Below are 24181 nucleotides of genomic sequence, written 5' to 3' on the forward strand. Positions count from 1 at the left end.
CCACTGCCACTGCTGTGCTGATGTGGATCCGACGCGTCCTTGATCCTCCATTGTTGTTGATTCTTCTGCCGGTGAGTGATGGCTGAAAGCAACATCAGCGCTGGTTTTCTTGGGTTTGCAGAACCATCCGAACCAAACCGAACCGAACAGAACACGTTGCTGGTTAGATGACTGGCGGAGGAAGGGAATGATTGCCCGAGAACACTTTTCCGCAGCTCACTGCCGAGGATAATGGGAAGGATAAGAGCGACAACTGGGTACAGTTGACCGTAGGAACAGTTTCAATGCACGTAAATAAAACGGGACTACTGGTGAGCCGCTATCCTGGTGATGAAGACAACGATGATTATGCCGATGATACCTTCGAACCCGCAGTGTGTAACAATGGCGCCTTTTGTGAAGGTACCGGTCGAGAGGAACTCAACGAGAAGTGATGCAGGAAACGAACGGCCACTCGTAAATTTGATAATGATGAAATTTACCACGCTGCTGCCGGGAGCATCGGCGCAGAGGTGGATCTTGGAAGTGAAAAGCTGGTACAAACGTGTATAACTAGGAACTAACTGATTGAAAATATTTACAATTTGTTTATTTCGATGTTGTTTATATTGTTGATATTTGTTTTGGTTTAGTGAAGCGCATTAGAATCTCTATAATTAGAACTACCAACAATCTAAAGTGCGCCGTATACAAGGGACAATGCGTTTCCATGGTATTGTGAAGCAAACGATGGAGACGCATAGTTATTAGTGCAAAAAAATCGAGTTCGTCATAGCAGTAGAAAGTAAAAAATGATCTATTTTTGGACAATATTTATTCAATCCATTTCCAAATTCCACTCTGTGATTGGTGCCATTTCGCTCCGCCCAGCAAACTATGTTTCGGCTCAACGAGGGCTCCCGCCCGATGGAAGCAGCCCTGCCATCGCGCGACCAACCACTTATCATTGAACGTCGAGATGCTCTAACAAGCAGATCTTTTTTTTGTACTACCAGCTCCTCGTGCTGGGGGTCTTTTTCTAGCGCTTTACACCATTACAGCATCTCAGTTAGTGGTAGTGTGTACTACAAAAGCAAGTGAGCATACTATTAATTACCGACATGGTTACTAGTAGGGTTGTAGGGCGCTGCTGTCATCAACCGCATCATTATGCCAAAGGAAAAGTTTCTCGTCACATATCGTTGTGTATAAAACTGATATTATTCTGGGTTTTTTCGAGATTTGTCTTCTTGAAGAGAAGGCTCTTCAAAATACGGCACAAGCGGTAAAAATAGTACCACGTAAGAAAGTAACACTTGCGCATGGGGTCGATTGGTTTTGTGTGTGTGTGTGTGTGTGTGCTTTGCTTTTGTAACTTGCAATTGAGACAAGAACGTGAGGATTTAGTTGATTTGTAGTATTGATAGCACTGCTAGCAGCGTCATCCTATTATAGAAGCGTCCGTTGGTGATTTCACTGTGACGGTTGAATTTGCATCCACATTTAGTTTGCTTGCTACGATGAAGTTATACGGAATTTTAAATCAATAAATTGATTTCAGGGTGGTAAATTCGAATCTACACTTTTATACTGGGAGAAATCAATCCAAAAATTGTATTCTATAACGACATTCAATCAGTGAGTGACTGAAAGATTCTACTTGTTGTTATACGATAAAAAAAACAAATTTTGAAAAATATTAGGAAACTTTAGGTTGGATGAAGTAAGTCTAGTAAAATGACAAATTTACATAAAACTAATTGAGGTTGCTTAGACATTGACAAAAGTTTCGATTCTATTTAAGTTTGAATATTTGAGTTTTCCACTACGCGTACTTATTCCTAAATTAAACAGCTATTGTTATGAACTATTTTCATGAGGGTATACCTGAACATCGATCCTGTTTCTACATTGATATCTATTGAATGATATTTCGAATTTAGTGAACTTGTCAACTATGACTATTATAATTTTATTTCAAGTTTTCTACTGTTCTTTTGATTTATTATTTAATAATCTGAAACCGTTTTCTGGATACTTAAAATGCTACACAGCATCTCTTGCTAATAAGTTACTTTTGACTTGGATCGTAGACTGTTTTCAGCAAAGTGAAGTAGGAGAATGAGGTACTCAAAATCTGTTGATGGGAAAGAAATGAACGGAATATTAGTTTCAAATTGGGGAAATTTGAACAATTAACTTATTATATTTTTCGACTGTTTTGTTGTAATTCTTCTACGAATAGATTTTCTACCTCCAGCCCTCGTAAAATATACGAATTTTTTATGCATTTTACGAGCAATTCGGGGCTCTCCAGATGTAAGTTTTATTTTTATTTCGAGTTTCTCGCAAATACAACAAGACAACTTTCGTGACCGTACAAGAAACGAATTCATTAAGAGGGGGGCCTTCATCGCTGAGCCGCTTGTCGTTGTTTTTGCACGAAAAAAATTGGAGAATGTTATTGAAATGATACATTGTACTTAATTCGACTAAGTTCGTCGAAATTGGAATATGTCTGTGTGTTTTTGTAGAGCAGAAAAAATCTTCAAAAAGACCCTGAAAAACCACCAGCTGAGGAAATAGGTTTTGGGAGCCACCACCGACCCACTATAACAATTACACTTACCGCCGAACCTGATTCCTCCCTGGTTCTACCTTACGGCATTACTTCGGGGAGGGTTTTTTTTAATTACGTTGTAGTTAGTTCCTTAATAGGGTAAGAGCACCACTTCACAGTGTGGCTGGGCCGGACAAAACCCCCAAATTTCATTTTCGATTTTCATACCTTTTATTTTTTTCCTAAATGCACCATACCTATAGCTGTATTCGCCAAATGTTTGAGTCAATCGGTTGAAAAATATAAGTGCTACATTTTTTGAACCGTACAAGGTCTTGGAAATCTGCAAGAATTTGAGTGACAAAAAGTTTTTGTTCATTCTAATTCATCTCGCTTTAATAGGTAGTACAATAATAATTTTCGATTTGGAAAATAATGAGTATTTTAAAAGTTACTAATGAAATGAATACAACTATGTTGTTTCACGCGGACTTATTTACATTCAGAGTGCCATCTCTTTATCGGTAAAAGCGTGTTGAAGGATCTCATCTAGTACAACTAACGTAGAATTTTATCGAGTTTTCAATAATCATAGTGTCATCTTGCGCCGTTTTGTGCTGAGGGTTGATATTTGGTCATTTGTAAAATTATTTTTTTCATGTAGACGCATGGTATTTTTTGATTTAGTGAAGTTTTGCATTATTATTCACCGGTGGATGTCTTTTTCTGAACGCTGCTTGTAAATTTCAGATTTGGGGCGATTTCCTTGATACAAATATAAGTATACCTTATCCGTCTTGCAACTATGGCTCATGTTTCTACATTTTCACAGTTATCTGCAGTATAGAAAAATTCAAATAAATAGAAGCCAACGATGCAAACTAACTGCTACTGTTATTATATCTTTCCATGAATCTTAGCTCTTTGGTAGCTACTGGTCGTTAGCTGTACTGATGACCGGTGTAAGGCAAACGCGTGAGTGTGTGAAGTATTCTTTTCTACCCAATTTTTAGTTATTGGCCAGTGATGCAACATTTATTTTCAAGTGCAAACTCCCAATTGAATCTATCACAATCAACAATCAAATTCAAAACCTCCCTCAATAATTCACTTCCAAATTGACGAGAGTTTCATGCAAAAACGCCCGCGCCTCTATTTCAAAGCATACACAAACAGTGCAAAGTATGCTTAGGATATTTTAGCACGAAAAAGCCAGATCAATAAAGAAAGATATTCAAAGTATTGAGTGGTTTAGTTTCAGTATGTATCGTATGAGCAACTGTGACTAGAGCATAGTAGGGCATGATTTGATATCTTCATCAAAATCAAATAAACCTAACATCTTTTAATAGCTTTGGTGATATCTATAAATAAATAAACCAATAAAACAAGAATTTAAGGCATTGTATCGAACACTTTAAGATATGCTATCTTTTTTAATGTTTCTAAACGCATACATTCATAAATTAGTACATGAGGATTTTTTTTACGATGGTATTCAGATTGGACTGAAGATCTACAAGCAAATGTATAAAATTATTTTATTCGCCAGATTTCGAAAAATGGGAACCACCCTAGCTACATCGTTACTAAGGACTATCCTAGGAAATCAAAATGTTTCTGTTCACTTATGAAATATCCGTTTTGAAAAGTTAGTAAAATTTACTTTTGCGAAATTAAAAAGAAACTTTTAGAACCACCCTAGACTGTCCAATTTCCATTTTAGCGTCCAAATTTCATCAAAATCGAGCTCAATGCACCAAAATTATCCTTAGATGATATTTTCAGTCATTTTAAACTACTTTTGAGGTTTTGTCCAGCTTTTGTATGGAGTGGATCCACTGTGCACTTCTCGACCCAGTTTTCGATCATCAACACAATGTAGGATATTTATGTATGGTAAACTTGCTGTGGGTCGACAGTTAGTGCTCTTCCCCTACGAGGACAATCTGGCCGGCAAACTACAGATTGTTCAACTTATTGAGCCTTTTGGTTCCCAGTACAGTGTCATTCACCATCGACACTCCTTTAAGCTCTTTGGGCCCCCTCTCGTGCCATTTTACACCACTTCTTCGCTGAGCCAATCAGCTCTCGACTTGTTCGTGAACTACTCAGTCTAATTCCCAACGATGAACCTAACTCCGGTGAGAGAACTTCTCCCTAAACTGAACCATGCTGGTGGCGAGGGCGGTCCGGCGATTCCGGTGGAGCAAGACGCCTATCACCCAAAACGAATCTTTGAGAGCGGAAATGCATCTGTTTTTTTTCGCTCACGAGCTGTGAGCGAAAAGCTCCCAAACGATGCGTTAGTGTTCAACCAACCTCATACTTGTGCAATACAATATCGTACCCCATAGCTACACGCTGTTGGCTCATTCAGTGCAGAGATAACTTGAATAACACATACCATCGCCTCCATGCTGTCCCATTTGTGATCGCTGCTGCAATGATGAGAAGTTTATATAGCTCATTCGAATGACTACTCATTATGTGTCGTTATGGTCTAAGGTGTAAAGTAGGCGTTTTAGCGAGCAGATGTTTGTCGGTTCCAGTCCTGATGCTACCCGTTAATCCCTTTTTCTAGTGAGGCTTAGTTCCCAACACATACATACAAACGAAATATTAATAACAGCGGGAAAATGGTGCAAAGCAAAATGCGTCAATGACGATGCTGAAAAAACGACGCGGCGGCGGGGAGACAAACGATATTATCTCACTCATCATTAGTGTGAAGCTTATATATGCCATTTTACTACTGCACTAGTGTGTCGTCATGGTACGGGTAGTAAAGAGGTGTTTTTACAGAATAGAAGTTTGTCGGTTCTAATCTAGAATTTGATATCAGGATTTTTTTACTAGAAATTTCAGGTCACAAGCTATTTATAGCAGCGGAGAAAAGAATTAAACGAAACAAAATGCAATGCAGCAGCAATGATGAGGAGATTGCTTGTGGGGGATGGGTGAGGGGAATGTAGGGTGTAGAAGAAAGAAACCAAATACTAACAAAGTTTCCTTGTGTGTGAGTGTGTGCCATCGTTTTTTTCGTGAGCGTTGCGCTCATCTCGAATTGTGCGCGAACAGCTCAATGTTCAAAAAGGATTGCTTTTGGGAATGAGTTATTGTTATTGTGAGCCCAAAATCAGAAACTCTGAGCGCACCATTTCGGGTGTGGCTGAGTTCGACTGAATTGACAGCGGTTATACCTCTACCCAGGGTTCCGCAACCGGTTCGGACTTCTGAGTGTTTTCAGTATGGATTCCAGCTCAAATGCATCAACCGATTGAGTCGGAATCGGTTTTTTTTCATTGAGCAAGATTCCATACTGAATCCATTCAGGATTTCGAACCGGTTCCGGAATGGATTTGACGGATAGTTGGGATAAGTTGGTGTGGCGGCGCACTGTGATTACCTTACATACAAAAGTCGGACAAAACCTCAAAAGTGACCGGAATTTGATGAAAACTTCACATTAAGGTAATTTTGTGACGCTGAATTCATATTTGATGTTTAGTTTCTGTTTTTTTTTATTGCCTCAAAATTTTAGTACTTATAGGGTGGTTCGAAAATTCAATATTTATGAATATAAAGTGCACTATATCCGAAAATTCATTTTAAAAAAATAGGGGCCGAGGAACGACAATCGTAGTTGTCATTCTGCCTTGTCTGCTCTGTAATATCCTGCAGAGTTACTCATGCTTAGGGTTGGGAAAACCGAGGCATTTTGAGAAACCGGTATTTTCGGTATTGAAAATGAAAAAACCGGTAAAACTGCTAAAAACCGGTAATCACAAAGAAAAAATCGAAATTAAATTGAATTTACAAAGCAGTCGCATTTAACTTGCTTTGATGCCAATTCATACTTTATTAACAAAGTAATCGCTCAACAGACGTTACTTGAGAACCACTGATGATCGCAGCATGAAAAGTGTGCATGTCGTCATGTTGTCTAACTCGCTTATTGTACCAAAAAGCACAGCAGGTTAGCTAAATGCAATAGACAAAAAGAGACTAAAGAGATTCGACAAACCATTACTTCGAAAACAGACCTAAAATTGCTGTTTTCTCCTTATACAAATGCCTTAACATATACTGAAAATAATGTTCAAAAAATGTTTGAGCTCCAACGCATCAAAAACGTTTTAGATTTGTAATAGGTCATGTTAATCTGTCTATTTCGTCACCAGTATTCAAAATACCCATTTTAACAGTGCTACTTCGTATATGAAACCGCTTAAGTTTCAATTCCACCTCGTCTTGAAAACTAGCGGTTATGTGCTTCCTTTTCCAATTGAGCATGAGCAGGATGACCGTACAACTCGTAATTGCTAGTCCTTAATTGAACAGAACAAGCAAAATTTCACAAAAAATTTGCGAATGGAACCTGGGAGTAGCTAACCATCATCAATCGAGAGTTCTGTACGGTATAATGCCAATGGCGATGTCTGTCGCGTCCTTACAGCCATCTGGGAAGGAACGAAATGTTTGCGTAACAAAGTTTGTTATGGAGACCGTGTACCTCTGCATCTCCACGTTTGCCACGGGCAGGAATTTTGTCAGTGAGGGGGGGGGAGGTAAATAATTGCACAAGTCAATGCAACTTGGAGAAGTGTTATCATGTATTCATTGCTCTGGGCAGCTAGCCACCGAGAATTTATAACAGATTCTTAGATTGTTAAAAATGCAACTTCAACTCCGGACAACTGATTGTCGTGAGTGTTGTTTAGTTGATTCAAGCGATATGTGACTGCTGAATATGCTAATAGCTGTGTAATTGAAGATTTCGAAATATAAATAATATTCGTCGTATTATTATAACCAATGAAACGACAAATATGAGTTGATTTCTCTCTCTACAAACGATTGAATATGATGCAGATTGTTATGCAATTAACATTCGCGCGCGTAATAACATTATTATCGATAACATTAATGATCGAAGGAAGGAAACTGATTCACTAATACAGCCATGTGCTGAAGATGAATCGAGCTGCATTCCACTGCTTATACAAAAACATTGAAGTGTCCCAAAACAGGCGATCTTACTTCTAACATTAGTAGGTGAAAATATTTTTAAAGTATTTCGAAAGCTCTATTATAAAAAAAAAACAATGAAAAATTATTTAAATAGTTTTCGTTAAAAAAATATTGAAAATACCGGTTTTTCATTCTTGTAAAACCGGTATTTCGGTATTTAATATTTGGACGGTTTTACCGGTTTTCGGTAACGGTAAAACCGGTACTCCCAACCCTAAGTCATGCTGTACAGCGAATGGGCGATTGCTTCCCAGCTAGTACTATTGAAGCATTCTTCTCGTCTAATGAAACCACCACGCAATAGCGATATCCTTTTTTCTGCTGTCGCCACAGCTCCCACAACCTTTCGGATGGAATTCTCTGTAGACCTGCCTATAAGGAAGCCGAATCGCATGACATGCATTTCTCAGAGTACGTGTTTTTGGTTAGCTTGTTCAGGATTACTTTCTCTAACAATACCAAGAGACACCTACGCTAGAAGATCTCCATGTTTTCCCGGTATCGGAAGCAACATCAGCTTCTGTCACTTCCAGTTATCGGATCATCCTGAACATATCCGGATTCTCCTGTATCGCTGTTTTCAGAATCAGGTTTGGGGCTTGTCCTGAGGCCTTCTTCACTTTCAAGACTTTCGCCATCTCGATCAGCTGTTGGTCGGTAACTCGAGCTTCTTCTTCGTGATCATCCTCCTCACTGTACGGTGAAGATTGGTTCATGTTGCGGGGAAAACCTTTCGATGGTGATCTCCATCTTCTCCGAGCACCTTTCAGGTGGTGCAGCTGGGCCTTTTATCTTTGTCATGCCAACTCTGTAGGCGTTTCCTCGAGAATTCGCGTTGGCTTTGTGGCAAAGCTCATCAATGGAGGCCTTCTTGTTCAGCCTGACTGCTTTGTTGAGAGCGGTTTTGTCGCTCGTGTCCCTCTTTCGGTGTCATTACGAGCCCTCTAATATCTTCTTTAAACTCGGAGGCAACTTATATGTAGATCGGTAATAGTCGTATTGCATACGGCGACCGTTTCTTGGTTTCCCATTCCTCGATATTGTCGCGACCTTTTCAGTACTGCCGTTAACCCTTCGGCAGTTGCGCTAGTGCACTGAGTGCCCGCTGCTCTGAGAATCTAGCGAAATCGTCTTAGAGCAACTGCGGCTGCTCGTTCAGTGAGCCATTTGTGCGACTTCCGGAGGATTAACTCGCTCGCATTTAGGTTGAAGAGCATGCCCTTCTTCGGCGCACACGTCTTTGTGAATGATCGCTGTTTTCCACCTTCACTCGTTTATATATCTCCCACGTTATTCAAACTGTGTCCTGTTACCAATGCTGTACCAGATCGCTTGAAGGTCGCTGTGGGTATATCCTCGCACACTTTTCAGTCCATCTTTCCTCTCACTCCAAGGCTACAAAAATTGACATTGATAATGGATTCCCGGCTTTCCCTGCGGTAAGTGCTGATGATACCTTTGCTTGTAAGATCTACATTTAACTTCGCAGGAGCCTTCTTGATCGTTGATAGCCAGACAAAGCCCTTTTGATTCCAGCGTCCATCTCGACAATTTCGCATGTTCCCAATTCTTGGAATATTTCAGAATAGAGGTCTCTTCGGCTCCTTGGAAAACGGCTTATTCGATTTTCACAAGCTTAGTCTTAAAAAGAAGGTTTCGTAGCAGATTTTGATCTGGTGAAGTTCATACGAATCGCACATACGGCTGCGGAAATACGGTATGAACACTACGATCCCATATCGTCGCTGTTGTGCTACCTTATGACAAACGCCATTTTGGGGTAAACTGAGTTAGATTTGCCACATTACTTGTTTGAAAAATCTCTACAAGGTGGCGTTTTCTGAATTTTGAAATTCTACTTGGTTACTTAGATATAGCGAAAAACATAATGAGAAATTGTGAGTTTTTTGCTTCAAATCACTGTACCTAGGGATTTGCTCAAGTTATATTGAAGTTTTAGATGTTTTTATGTGTGAAAATGTCTGAGGAACACAATGGCATAAACATTTTCAAAAGATAATTACACGAGTTGTGAGAAAAACACGGTTTTAGTTTAAAAGTGGAAATAAAGGATATTTGGCAACACTGTAACCAAAAATAACAATTTTTTCTAGATTCTCTGACTCATTTCCTTCAAAATGCATTTCACCGATTGTTTATAGTCCATATTAACGTAAAGATATGAATAAAAGTTAAAAATTGATGATTTTTTTCTATGGAAAAAATTTCATTCACGATTATGACACGTCATACAAATTTTGTCATCAATACACACCTATGACACGTGTGAGTGCAACTTTTGTTTACATTCATAGTAAAAACTCGCAACAAAGTCAACCGATCTTCGTAATATTTGACAGATTAATGCAGAATAGATAGAAGCATCAATTGTCTTCTTTGGATTGCTTATACCATTTATAAGTTTTGATCTGGTCAAATATAAGTCAATCTCAAACTTTAAAAATCGTTTTTCTCGAAATGTGCTAAATGGCGCTTGTCATAAGATAGCACAACAGCGACGATATGATATCTTTAAATGTCAAAAGCCTTTCGGTAAATCTCATGCATATTGAACATTGAATCACATATAAATCGCCAGGAATCTGGTTTGAGTTTATTTTCGAATGCAACAACCGATCTCTATCTACTGTTGCGTCTAAAATGGAATCGGAACATAAGTCCTTCTGTATTAGCCTTTCCATGAGATGTTTGTTTTAGAATTCACAGGCGAATTCTTCCTTCTGCGAACAGGAAACGTTTCGTTTGATGTTATACTGGATCGGCTATTTTATTCGGGCGTCGTATCTACCAGAATGGTCAAAATAAAAAAATCATGGGATGGCAATTTCCAAAACTACCATAATAGTTTTCAATGATGAAAAGCAAAACCTGACAGTATCCCGTATGCAAAACGAACCGTGACATTGTCAAATATTGTCGAGTGAGTAGCACTTCGCGAACATTATGTTTTTATATTCATTTGTGTAATACATGTAATACAACAGTTACTTTCTGCAATAAATTAGGTCCCGAAGATGATTCCAACCACGGATCGAAACGTCGGCGAAGATAAGATAGAATCACCGCAAATTCTTACGTGACGGCACTGCCGAAATCATTTCCCGTTCTTGAAAAGCGAAGCGAGCGACGGATTCTCTCGTTTTACAACCTGTATTGGTTTCCAGCAGTAATGCCATTATGCCAGATTTATCTGTCACAGCCAGATGTTTTGGCAGCGTCCAGACACAAAGACAAATCTCTCATTTTGCCAGATTTTTAAGTTATAGAAGCTGCTACATACACATTTTGGAAATTTGGGTAATAATGTCCCAAATTTAATATATACCAAATTTCGATGACCTCGGGGTCGCTGTCAAGTGCCAAATTTGCCATAATTTTGTTGTTGAGCTGCCTGATTTTCCATGAAAAATAGTGGCAACACTGGTTTCCAGTGCACTAAAGCCCTTGTGCACACTCTTCGGTTTTATGCTCTGCTGGTGGTTGAAGAGTGAGAGTTAGCAGGCGCTTGTTGAGAATAGCGAGAGTTCGATTCGCTAGTGTTCGGGTATAAATTTAGAGGGGTGACGTTCTGAGCAAAAAAAAATCTTGCCTCATTCTGTTCGCTATAGTTGTGATACACAGATATGTGCACGTTGCTCGCTCCCGAGGAAAAATCAACCAAGTCGAACAAGCGTCACGACCCCGGCAAACTTTGTCTCTTTTTTTAATGCAACTGTTACCCAAAGCGCTAAAGGTTTTGTTAGTCAAAACTAGCATTCTGCTCCACTGTACAATACCAGAACCAATATTTACTCCGTTTACTCTTATGTCATTTTCTTTTTCGTTTTTTGGCAGTGCACTACACCGATTGCACTACGCCAGTGTAGCACCAATGGTAGTAGATCCAACGTCGTGGTAGCGATAGAAGCTGATGAGACGGGTGGCTTTATAATAACCCTGCCCAACTTTTTTCTAGTGTATGTAGGGTTTCAAAACTACTTTTACTTGACAACGGTGGGGTCAAGAAACACGAAACACCTTTTTTTCATAAAGATAGGTGTTTCTCTCGCAGTGCTAGAAGCTGCTCATTTTTTGTTTTCCAATGCTCATTACAATTTTCCTAGAATTTTTGCAATATGCAATTGCGTGGAAAACGTAGCCAAAGACAGTCTAAATTGATAAGTCTTATCAGTTTTCAATAATATTGCAACATAACGAAGATATATGAAAAATTCATTTTCCGTCGTCAAGGTAAGCTGCCTCTGGCAGCACTGCTCCATCGGAATCCAATCAGACTAATTACAATAACTTCAGTTCTAGAGCTGATCCTTATAAGTACTAATACTGAAATGAAAGGCAATAGTCATATTTATTAACCTTACTTGTTTTTGTTAGCAAATTTTACCTCAATCAAAAGTTATAGCTGTTTAAAAACGTTATTGTTCACAAACAACATGGGCATGAATGTGTTAAGTACGCACCAGACTTCCCATGAACATGGACAATTTTATACCTGTGTACAAAATTTCAAAATTTCGTGTTCAACTTCAAACATGTGTAACCATTGGTTCCATTGCTTAGGTTTCTGGTGTAAATATTATTTGTTTGTCTTTAGAACCTTCACGTTTTTTGTACTAAATACACAACAACAGTAAGCAGGGTAGTGAAAGGGTGCGTACCGCTGTAAGCTGTCAGATCGTCTCAGTGGGTAGGTGAACCACCCCTTATGGAGACGCGAGATACTGAAAATTACAAATGGTTTTCGGATAAAAATTGGAGGGAAATGCATTTCAAAATTGTATAAAAGGACCTGTAGTGCATAACTCTGGTCTCTCTTAATATCTGGCGTCCGTGTGCTGAAGTTTAAATTAACTGGTGAAGTGTAGTTTACCCCCCCCCCCCCCCTCTGGGGCGGGAAGTTTGTTTAAAGTGTATCGATTCGTTCAGGTATTTAAAGTTTTACTCTGAAGAATCGATTAGATTATTTAGCAACTTTGCGTTGCCATATTCTTCACCAGGACCTCTTAGTGCCTCTTAGTGCCTCTTAGCGCTTCTTAGCACCATACACCAGCACACGGTTCGGCACGCGAATCCGGGAGGATTCCGCGCCTAATCGTAAAGGACCGTCGTTCGTCATCCGGCGCTGCGCGCCATCGCTTCATACCCTCGGGCAAAGGCCCTAATCGAAAAGGAGGGTCCCCTCTCGGTGGTGGCCATTGCGGTTAGCCGCGGTTACGCCGATGCTCGCCAAGGAGGGAACACGCCTGCCTGCATCCAAGCCAGCAACGCCCGCTGGTCCGTCCAATTGCCATCTGGATCACCATCGTACCGGGGCCTTCATCCGGCCAGTTTCGCCGACGTCCGTGAGGGGATCTCGCCCGTCGGCATCGTCAGCGTCGCGACGCAAATCAACAGAAGCAGCAACAGTACGGTACGTTTGGTGAAAATAATAGTGTACACTCCACAGTAAAAATTGTAAATTACACCCCACACCCACACACTACAAATACACCTGAATAAAAAGTTCAAGAAAAGTGAAAGTTCTAGGTTTTTGTTCTTGATCCGCGTAGCCCTTGATTACCCGGTAGCTAGCCGACCCTGCGATACCAGCAAATGAGTCGGTTCTGCCGTAGAGCCTTGTTAAATCGTATAGTCACACATGCTTCGTCACGATGTACAAGTTCGTCTCGAACATCGAACTCAAGCGAACGATGTGCAAACTCTAGTTCAAACATCCGTGTACGTGCACCGGGTGCGTACACGAGAACGATTCGCACATGGCAAAAAGAGTCAGCGCTAGTGACGATGAGATTGAGAAAGAGAAAAATGGTGCCACGAACCGATGTGTACGCACACCGTGTACGTACATGGCGTTCAGTTGTACAGGCGAACATGTGCACGTGTTTACTTACGAAATAACGTGTTTGAGTTTGTACACGAAGTGTGGGTTTAATATGAGCACAAAACCAGAGCGAACATTGTGTGCGATGTGCGTATGGGAAGACTGGTAAGCACCATTTCAACATTCCTCAGCTTACTGCAGGTATTAGTGAATATAGTCGTATCCGGCGGTTATCTTGCTGGGGGAAAATATTTGAGGTGTAAATCAGGAGCTGGTAATCTGGTAATGAGAGCGTACACATTCACACCAAATAATAGGTAATTACCGTTTCCAGTTTAGGTTGTAAAACGTAATTAAATATTGGTTTTTCCCCTAATTTTATTTAATGGAAAGTGATAAAGCCTGATGCATAAGTACAGAGCCCTCAAAAATATATGAATTTGTATGAAAAACTACGTAATAGTTTGTTGAAAGGCTATTTAATTTTGCCCAACATATAAAAAGATTAACGATATCGGACGAGTCGTATCGGAGACTATTCTTAAATTAAAAATCATTGCGTCTTCATCGTTTCCATGCACATGTTGTGCAAACTTTGTGGAGCAAGATTATATCTCCGAAACGACTTGTCTGGACCTACATTCAATTTCATATTCAAAAATACTCACCGCACTGTAACTTGCCAGAGACACTACAGAAAACTTCATCGCTGTGAGTGTTTGCCATTTTCCAGCCCGGGTCATCACGAATAGCAACGACTTTTGGTAACGTATATCAGCCGTATACCAGTCAGCTTCGAAAGCACTGTAAGCAATCTGGGAGCTCTGGGAAAGAGATTGCATGAAATAGTTTAGCACTAGGAAACAACTAATAATTTAACATTAAAAATGTAATTATTGAGAACGGTTCACAAAAACTGAAAAGATGACGATCGAAATTCTTTTAGTTGTGAAAGATCATTACACTAAAATTTTCCCAATTTTTAATTCTTATCAACATAAAAAAAATATAAGAAAGAAGCATTTCATTAATTTCATGAATAACAAAATCGAAACAAATCAACAGAAAATTGTCAAATATACAATAAAACTAGACAATGCAAACAATAGCATATTTTTCTAAAATTTAGTTAGAGACAATATTAAGTCACGCAGCAATCTTCAACAATTTTTTATGTTTATTTTCGCAAAAAAACTGTTTGGGTGCTATTAAATCTTAATTTAATTGGATCATAAATTTACCGCCTCGATCAGCTTGTTTCCGTAGTAGCACAACAGAAAAACCTGCACCATCGACGACACCAGGAACAGTACAAACTTGAACAAATCAAACGCACTGATCTCCGAGGTAGCCTGGAACCCTACCAAGCAAATGATCACAGAGCTACCGACGAAGTTGATCAGAATCGAGGGAGAGAAAATGCTCTCCAGCTGATCACTTAAATCCACCACAATTTGATGCAGTTCGATGCAGCCCACCAGCTCTCTATAGTCGTCTTTCGCATGCTTCAGCCGGTACGCAATAATATCGAACTGTAAACAGATTAAAAGGATGATCGCACAAAACATCAGATCCGTGCAGAGATTGTAGACGGCCGAATCGAATGCTCCCCAGTTTTGATGAAAGAATGTAATCTCGTAGTAACCCTCCTTGTTCCAATCGTACCAATACCACATAAAGTACGGAAGTTCTTTCTCCAGCACACCACTGGTAAGATATTTAACCAGCATCGATACCAACGGTAGAAGGTTGAAGATCCAAATCAAAATCATGTATAGCACGGAAAATGACTTCATCACAACCTGTGATTCTAGATTGTACTGGTAGGTTCGGTATCGCTCCTGTTCCAGATGCGTTCTCGGAAATATTTCGTTTAACCGATCCAGTATTCCATTCAGCTTAGTCTCGTTCAACTTAATGGTCATGATCTTCACAATCGATAATGCCGTAAACCCAATACATGGTGCAAGTGCTGTCAACTCCAAAAAGTTGGTGAAATTTCCGGCCGCTTTGATGAAATAAATGTGCTCGATTATCAGGCAAAATATTGTGTTGGCGTAGGAACTCCAAAAGAACAACCGCTTGAAACGGGCTTTCGTCGTATTCCGCGATTCACCGTACCGCATCATCCCGATCATGTCGTAGAAGATCTCCGGTACGCGGATGAAAGATTCGAACTTTACCAGGTCGTTCATCCTGCGGCGTTTAAAAACTGTGAAGGATACTTTTCAGCTTGATTTTTCGCACTAAATTTATACCCGGTTGTGACAGAGAAATTACCTCGACTAATGACCATTGAGCTGACCATTGCTATTGACCCAATCAATTAAAAGTCAATTACTGCTAATGTTAAATGATTTAAATGTGAGCTACTCAAGTGCAAGGCGGCGTGCTTCGAACCGCGATTTGGCAGCGAATGAAGATTTAGAATGAGATTTGGAAGTCCGACATATTGTGTGAGAACAGCAGCAGTTGGGCAATGTTTGAAAATCTAAAAGCAACTCGGTAATAACACATTGCGCTGAAGAAGCGAACGATTATGTCGAAGGAACATGTGAAGCTAACACGATTATTTATGAATGGCTTATTATTATTTTTTAAAGTGATTATGTGATAATGTGATATACCATCGAAGAAGAAAATATAATCGAAGGAAATGAATACAGGTTTGCAGGAGAAGGGTGGTAATCTTTCCTAGATTCTGAGTATTATGTTTCTCCACTTGTATTAGAGTAGAGTATGTTCTATATCACAGAAAAGATTGATACAGAATCCATAACACTAAAGTACAATTGTTTAATGCCTCAAAGGAAACTTTTCAACCTGTTGTTTCATACAACTTTTATACCCGGATGTAAAAGGGAAATGATATCGGCTAATTGTCTATGGAGCTTCGTTGTTGACATGGTCAATTAAAAGTTTATTTCTCATTATGTTTATTTTAATGGGACATGTGAAGGTTACACGACTATTTATAGATAGCTCAGCTATATTTAAACTAGTGATAAAATGAGACAGGTTACTGTTCTAGTTTTTCGATTAACCTTTTATCACTAGCAAAAAGCCATAACAACTAAACTGAATTTTTCGCCAGCAAGTTGAATATATTTTCAGTTGGGACGGTCGTCGCATATTTATTTATTTATTTCCATTTTCCGTTTGACGTTTTTGGTCTAGATGCAATGTTGAGTTAGGAAAAGCCCATTTGAGGTAGTTTTTGAAATGCGCGTAAGAACCTTACTATCTTTTTCACATATTTACAATACTTCGATGGCAGTTAAATGTAATTTAATACATTTAACTTAAATATTTACAAAACAATTCAAAACATTTTTCATAAATTTCATCTCATATCCTAAGTTTGTCCTCTAAGACTATTCCGAAATAGAAATTAATAGCGTACGGTAGGATGTTGTCAGTTCTATACCTTGGAACAATAGACAAGTGATAACGTTGTTAGCCGCGAGGTGAAAAGCCGTGCTGCGACTGTGAACAGGGATTTGTACGGTTTGTGAAGTCAGTTGAAGTGCCCTAGCCTACAGATGCACAAAAAACTATACAAATCGCCGATACTTCCTGTTGTTCTGTATGGCCATGAGGCATGGACGTTGACGGAAGCAGACCATCGTGTTCTCAGCGTGTATAAGAGAAGAATTATGTATTCATTATTCGGCGAATGTTGAACGTTAAAAAAGTTAAAGAATTGTATTCGAATGTTATGTTAATTAATCTGTGCTACTGCCACGACTTATGAAACGAAGCCGAAGCACAAAAATCCGACTTTTCTTAAACATGTTTCTGAACTTTTCTTCCAGATCCATGTCATGTCTTTATTTGTGTCGAGAACTCTGGATTTGCGATAAAAAGAATGATAGAAATTTTGTAGATTTACTCAATGCTATTGGAATGAATACACACATGTTAAACATTTATTCGTCAGGCATTGAAAAATTTAAATGTGAATATCTCCAAAGGAAGACCGATCAACATCAACACAACACTTCAATCATTCCGTAGCTCTCGGATCGTCTGGGTGTTACTTTTTTTCAGCTCGTATATTTGTTGAGGCACGTTTACATTAGCTTCAAGGTGCCAATTCTTTAGCTTTTCATTTTAATTTCTTAAAACTTGTAATCTCCATTGAAATATGTTTTAACGAAGGAAAGAAAGTTTTCAGGATATCTTATAGCTAGGGATCAATTCGATATACAATAGTGGGCAATATAATTTTATCCATTCATTTTCGAACGCACGGTCGAGACACAAGTGTTTTGTTGCCAGGCCGTGCAGTGTATGGTGACAAAGAATAGTGCTAATCCGCGTTCAAGGTTTCCCTAGATGTTTTTGCCTTCTTTTGTGTTTCTGTTTCTGAGTACCGTTAGCCTGCCAGTGGCCAGTGAAGCAGTCTTCTTCTGGTAAGCCGTCTGGATACAGTTACATACACAAGTTAAGTATAATTTTATGTTTCCCCTTCTTGGTTCTCTTACTAATGTGCAAAAATGACTTCTCCTGACGGCGGTTCATCTCAAGGTGAGATGGATGTCGAAACAAAATCGGCTCCCCTGCTCAAAGTATATCCAAGCTCGGCTACCGGGCCCTTCGTGATCTTCTTCCGGACCAAAGACAAAAAGTGTTTGAATCTGTTGCAGATTTTCTCGATTTCAGACGGATCGGTACTCGGCCGTGACAGAAATATCGAAATTTCGCTCTGATAAGCTTCGGGTGGTTGTAGGGGAACATGGGGAGACACGACCAAGCGCAAGATTCTATTTTTGGCTATGACGTCTTCTATTCGGTTCTTAATTTTTTTCAAAAATATTTTTATGCATGTTTTCAACCCTTAAGGTAATTTTAAAAGATTGGAATGAAAAATCCTTTCCTTGTAAAGAATATTCCGTAATTAATAAATTTGCATTAAATGATATAATTTTTTATCAAACTTTGTATGGACATATGAACTAGACTACTAATTACTATTAAATTACGCATTCCCGCATTCCTCATTCTTATTCCTTATGAAGCAGTGAAATGACTTTACATCAATCGGAACATTGGAATAGTTATTACTAAAATTTGCACGACATTGAACCCAATAACTAATGTTGGGGAGACCTGACCAAGACTTTATGGGGAGACTTAACCAAGTGGCAATAAGCTGAAGAAAGATGCAAAATTACTGATATTTAATATGCTTTGGTATCTACTGTTAATGTTAATCACACCACACAAAAACTCTCACCTCAAACATCAGTCTATATATCTTAGTATTAGTAAACAAATATAGCAGTAATATGACTGACAATGTAAGCAGTACATTTAATCCTTAAAAAGTAAAGCAATAAAAAAATCAAAATTTATGAAATTCAACCCTTCTATATTTTTACTGCTACCCAAGGATCTCGACAATATGGAAAAAATAGTTACAGTATGTTTTATGTCATTATTTTTTGCTATGATTTTTGAAAATTCTCTTGGTCAAGTCTCCCTAGGCATTGGTCAAGTATTCCCGAAGTGGGGAGACTTGACCAAAAAAAAAAACTATCACAGAAACCTTTTATAACTTTTGAAAAAGTAATTAAAAATTCTGCAAAATATCATGAACATGCACAATAACTTTGCTCATCATATCTCAATGACTTTTAAGGTATTGAAGGCTTTTTCAGAGATTTATGCCGGTTTAGCTGAAAATCTAGCTACTGGTGCCTTTGGGGCACGGCCCGGTGCTTAACAGTACTAACGAGAGCGTGGAAAATTCAAACCATTGGATATTCGATTTTGCCAAGAAGGTTTGTCCGGATTCCGCCCGGCACCTGCGCCGTTTCCCCTAACGATAACGCGAAAAAAGTTGAGGGTAATATTGTCCCTCATGACTGGAGGCAAGTCAAGGTCAACGCAATCCAAAAACCAGGAAAACCAGCCTCCGACCACAACTCGTATCGACCGATTGCGATACTGTCCTGTATCCGAAAGTTGTTCGAGAAAATGATTGCCTTGTTTTGCCTCGACAATTGGGTTGAAGCAAATGACATACTGTCAGATACACAATTTGGCTTCCGCAAAGGCAAAGGGACGAACGATTGTCTTGCAGTGCTCTGAACAGAAATTCAAATGGCATATGCTAACAAAGAGCAGATAGCATCAGTTTTCCTTTTTGATTTGGGCTGTTGATTCAGTTTCTATCAAAATTCTTTCTGAGTAGCTGCACCAGCATGGTCTTTCACCAACTCTAAACAACTTTTTGCAAAACTTGCTGTCTGATTTATTGACATCACGAATTAGCTACATGGGTCCTCCCCAGGGCTCATGTCTAAGCCCCCTTCTCTATAACTTTTACGTGAATGACATTGACGAATATCTTGTTAATTCCTGCACGCTAAGGCAGCTTGCAGATGACGGTGTGGTCTCTATTACAGGTCCCAAAGCCGTCGATCTGCAAGGACCATTGCAAGATACCTTGGACAATTTGTCTACTTGGGCCCTCCAGCTAGGTATCGAGTTCTCCACGGAGAAAACTGAGCTAGTCGTATTTTCAAGGAAGCGTGAACCAGCGTAACTACAGCTTCAATTAATGGGTCAAACTATTGCTCAGGTTTCAACTTTCAAATATCTCGGGGTCTTAGTCGACTCTAAAGGAATTTGGGGATGTCACATTAGGTATCTGAAACAGAAGTGCCAACAAAGGATCAACTTTCTCCGTACAATAACCGGAACATGGTGGTGTGCCCACCCAGGAGACCTGATCAGGCTGTACCAAACAACAATATTGTGGGTGATAGAGTACGTGAGTTTCTGTTTCCCCTCCGCTGCGAACATACATTTCATCAAACTAGAGCGAATCCAACATTGTTGTTTGCGTATTGCTTTGGGTTGCATGCACTCGACACATACGATGAGTCTAGAAGTGCTGGCGCAAATTTCAAAAGGCTTGTCGAGCTCAATTTTCAAACCCGATTTATCTCCTTGTACTTCGATTACATGGCACAAAATATCAATCCTTCTTCATATTATCCCAACCGTGTCAATCTCCTCCATGCTTCTGATTCAACTGTATTCTTCGACACATCCATGAAGGACGAGATTCGTGGAATCCCGGATCACGTGATCCCAAGCATCTTTCAAAGCGATCATTACTTTATTGTCTTGGAAACCTAGAAAGCACATTCCATATTTTCTTTGTCTGTAAGATCATACAAGATTGCCTTAGTTTGGGTTCCCTCGCTTTGCTACATTATAGGTAATGAAAAAGCGGACTCTTTAGTTAAGGCAGGCGCTTTAGAAGGTGACATATATGAAAGACCAATTTGCTTCAGCGATTTTTTCAGTATTACTCTTTAGAGAAAGTTGGCAAACTTCATGGAGCAATGGGGAACTATGAAGGTGGCCACATTCGATAATCCCTAAGGTATCGACGAAACCTTGGTTCAAAGGGATAGATGTGGGTCCGGATTTCATTCGTGTGATGTCTCGGCTCATGTCCAATCACTACACGCTGGACGCTCATCTCCGATGTATTGGGCTCGCAAATAGCGGTATCTGCACCTGTCGAAACGGTTATCACGATATTGACCATATTGTCTGGGCATTGCCGAGTACTGTTCTGCAAGATCACAACTATTGGATTCCCTTCAGGCCCGAGGAAGATCATCCAATGTCCCGGTTCGAGATGTACTGGCAAGCCGCGATATATCCCTTGTACACACTTTAACTGACCCTATTATTTTTCTTATAATTCTCAGAAGTGCCCTTTTCCGCCTCACAGTCTGCGTCGGCTTTCGGTCGCGAGTGGTTGCATTTTGCTTTCCCGTTAACTATCACCTCGCAATTTGGCGGCCTAGCAATAGCGAAATTACAAATCATTTATCGTTTTCTACTAGGACAATCGATCGAGATTCGAGAAACTGATCAGATACTGGGTAAACAAGTGTTATAGTGTGATTTTTATACCGAGTGACCTTGACTTTAAACTCTGCTATAGTTACGAGCACATTGAGTATCTGCGGGAATTTATTACACACAAAGTGAACCACCCAGGCAAAATTGCTCGTGGTCGATAACTGTCGAAGTGGATATTATGGCTTCCTCCAGCGGAGGTGGTCACAAATGGAACGATAGAAGTTTTCCTGCCTTTATGGACCCACATGGACAATTTGGATCTATTACAATATTACTCCTGACTGGAAAAGATGGTGCAGCTCTTCTCAAAAATCCATTTATTATTGGGAAAAGCATCGAATCAGCTGTCGGAGCTATCAAAGATGCAAAAGCGAGAAGGAGGGAACCCACTATGTGTTAAAAATGAGGAAGCAAAGCCAGATCGAAAAACTGGTAAACATAACCACACTTATTGATGGATCAGAGGTAACAATACAGCTGCACCCCACTCTAAATACTAGTCGTTGCTGCATATCATCGTATGATCTAATATACATGACCGAAGACACCATATAGGAATACCCGAAGGAACAAAATGTTACACACCGAAAACGCATTACGAAAAAGGTAAACAGCAAACGCATGAATACCTCAACACTAATTCTAACCTTTAATAAAACGACTTACCCGGAACATGTTAAGATAGGAGTGCTGCGCGCTGCAACCCGCAATTATTACCTGCACCCATTGCTGTGCTATTCATGCTTCTAGTACGGTTATCCGAAAGCTGTTTCAACTGCTCCGACGACCACGTAGTCGGAAAATCTCATTGCCTAAACTGTGATCAAAGCCACAGTCCGACCGATCGGGAATGTACCAGCAAGAAACAATAATAATACTAAATATTGATCACAATCTATCGTTCCCAGAAGCCAGAAAACGCATCAATGAGAAAAAGGAGAGCTACGCACATGCTATAGTTCAGTACCGATTCGACGAAGCAAAGCTGGATTCTCTTCTAGCAGCCACAAAGAAAAAGGATGAAGAAATTTCGAAACTTGTTCTATGTATAGCTGAAAAAAGGGCCACAATAGAAAAAATGGGAATCCAAATCAGCTAGTTGAAAGGATACATACTTCAATTTCAGCACTTAAGTCCGACGATCTGCCTACCACCGATCAAACCCTGAACAACACTAACAAAAGCAACTATTCAAAATGAAGCGAAGAACCTGAGAATCCCAGAAGCATACAAAAACTCAGAACACCCAACGATGCAACACACAGCATAAAATGGATCGACACATCTCCTAACGGCATATCACCGCCTCCGAAACGAACAGCTATGTCTAACTCGAATAGTAAAACCAACGACGACATTCTTGTTGTAAAGGAGGATATGGTTATTTCATCAGAAAACGACGACGACGATGAACAAAGTAACATCAGAACTAAAACTGACACCAATGGAGCACACAACGAAATCTGAAATATATGAACCAATAAGAACGACTAACCAGGACCGATCGCCAGCCTACACAATCCTAAACGTTTTAGACAGCGACATATGCCCAAACAACGGAGGTCATATACAATCATCTAGCAGCTTGAACGACGGCTCGTGTAGAACAAGGCACTTCCCCTTGTTGACCCCGACCATTGTTGTTCCAGGCCAACCTGACGCTCCACTGGCGGCTGTTGACACGGGGGCCATGCCTTCTCAGGCAAGTACCCGATGGAATATCGAATATGCTTCTGCCCCAAAAAATTCTAATACCATTACAGACGACACCATCAACACAATGAACAAAACACTGAATCCAGTAGCTTCAACATGGTCTCTAAGCGGAAGCACCGGAAACCCCCTATCGCCCTCCCCTGAAAGTGACACCAACTCCATCACACTAAACAACCAAAACTACACTATTGCTATTCAATGGAACGTATGCGGAATGCGATCACGATTGACTGAACTTCAACTGCTAGTCAACACGTTTACCCAAGAATCATTGCTCTCCAAGAAACAATAACTAGAAGCACATACCCAAGTAAGGCCTATGACTGGTATTTCAAACTGGGAGCTAAACCAGATGTACATGGAGTATGCATCGGGGTTAGAGGAGACACGCCTCACCATGCAATTCGCCTGAACTTACCACTACAAGCAACCGCAATCCTAACGAAAGCCCCAATTCGCGCAACATTTATATCATTGTACATTATTTCTAGAACCAACGAACAGGAACTTATCGAAAACATTGCCAATTTACTCACTTAAGTAACAGAACCTGTCGTCCTGATGGGAGATTTCAATTCCTACAACCTTATTTGGGGTAGTCAAAAAGCGAATGTGAGAGGACATTATATTGCGAGATTTGCTATCGACCATAACTTAATGATCTTAAGCGATGGACAACACACTAGAATCGATGGCAGAACAAGGAATACAACAGCCATAGACCTGACGATAGAGTCTAGGAAAATAGCTCATAAATTCATCTGGACAGTTGACAGCGATTCCCGAGATAGTGACCACTTTCCCGTCATATTGGCCTCCACACAACAGCCAATTTCTCTACGAAGACTCAGACGAAGGATAGAAGAACAAGCTGATTGGAGCAAGTACGAAGAGGAAATCCTCAAACGCATCCCACAGAACAGCACACTGTCTGTGGAAGATTTCAACAGAGCGGCTGTGGAATCAGCAACAGCAAGCACCCCTCGTACTACTGGGCACGTAGGCCAGAGAGCAGTACCATGGTGGAGCTCAGATATTAAGGCACTTATCAAAGACCGAAGGAAGAAATTAAGGAATCTAAGGAAGCTTCAAGAAAACCATCCCGAAAAACAAACAGCATTGCAAGAATTCAAAGACGTCCGGTACAAATCTCGAAT

The 24181-nt window shown here is 39.9% G+C and overlaps 1 protein-coding gene across 1 annotated transcript; it reads right to left on the bottom strand.

Moving 5' to 3' along the window:
- Positions 1-55: 55 nt before the first annotated feature.
- On the bottom strand, positions 56-15619 carry LOC131685355 (odorant receptor 85b-like). Its single transcript, XM_058969020.1, has 3 exons — positions 14657-15619; positions 14084-14239; positions 56-2116 (listed from the first exon to the last, which is right to left on the bottom strand). Exons 1-3 carry the CDS (start codon positions 15608-15610, stop codon positions 2051-2053), a joined length of 1176 nt encoding a protein of 391 aa, XP_058825003.1. The 5' UTR covers positions 15611-15619; the 3' UTR covers positions 56-2050.
- Between the last annotated feature and the right edge of the window lie 8562 nt (positions 15620-24181).

Source organism: Topomyia yanbarensis, chromosome 2, assembly GCF_030247195.1.
Source record: "Topomyia yanbarensis strain Yona2022 chromosome 2, ASM3024719v1, whole genome shotgun sequence".
Taxonomy (NCBI): domain Eukaryota; kingdom Metazoa; phylum Arthropoda; class Insecta; order Diptera; family Culicidae; genus Topomyia; species Topomyia yanbarensis.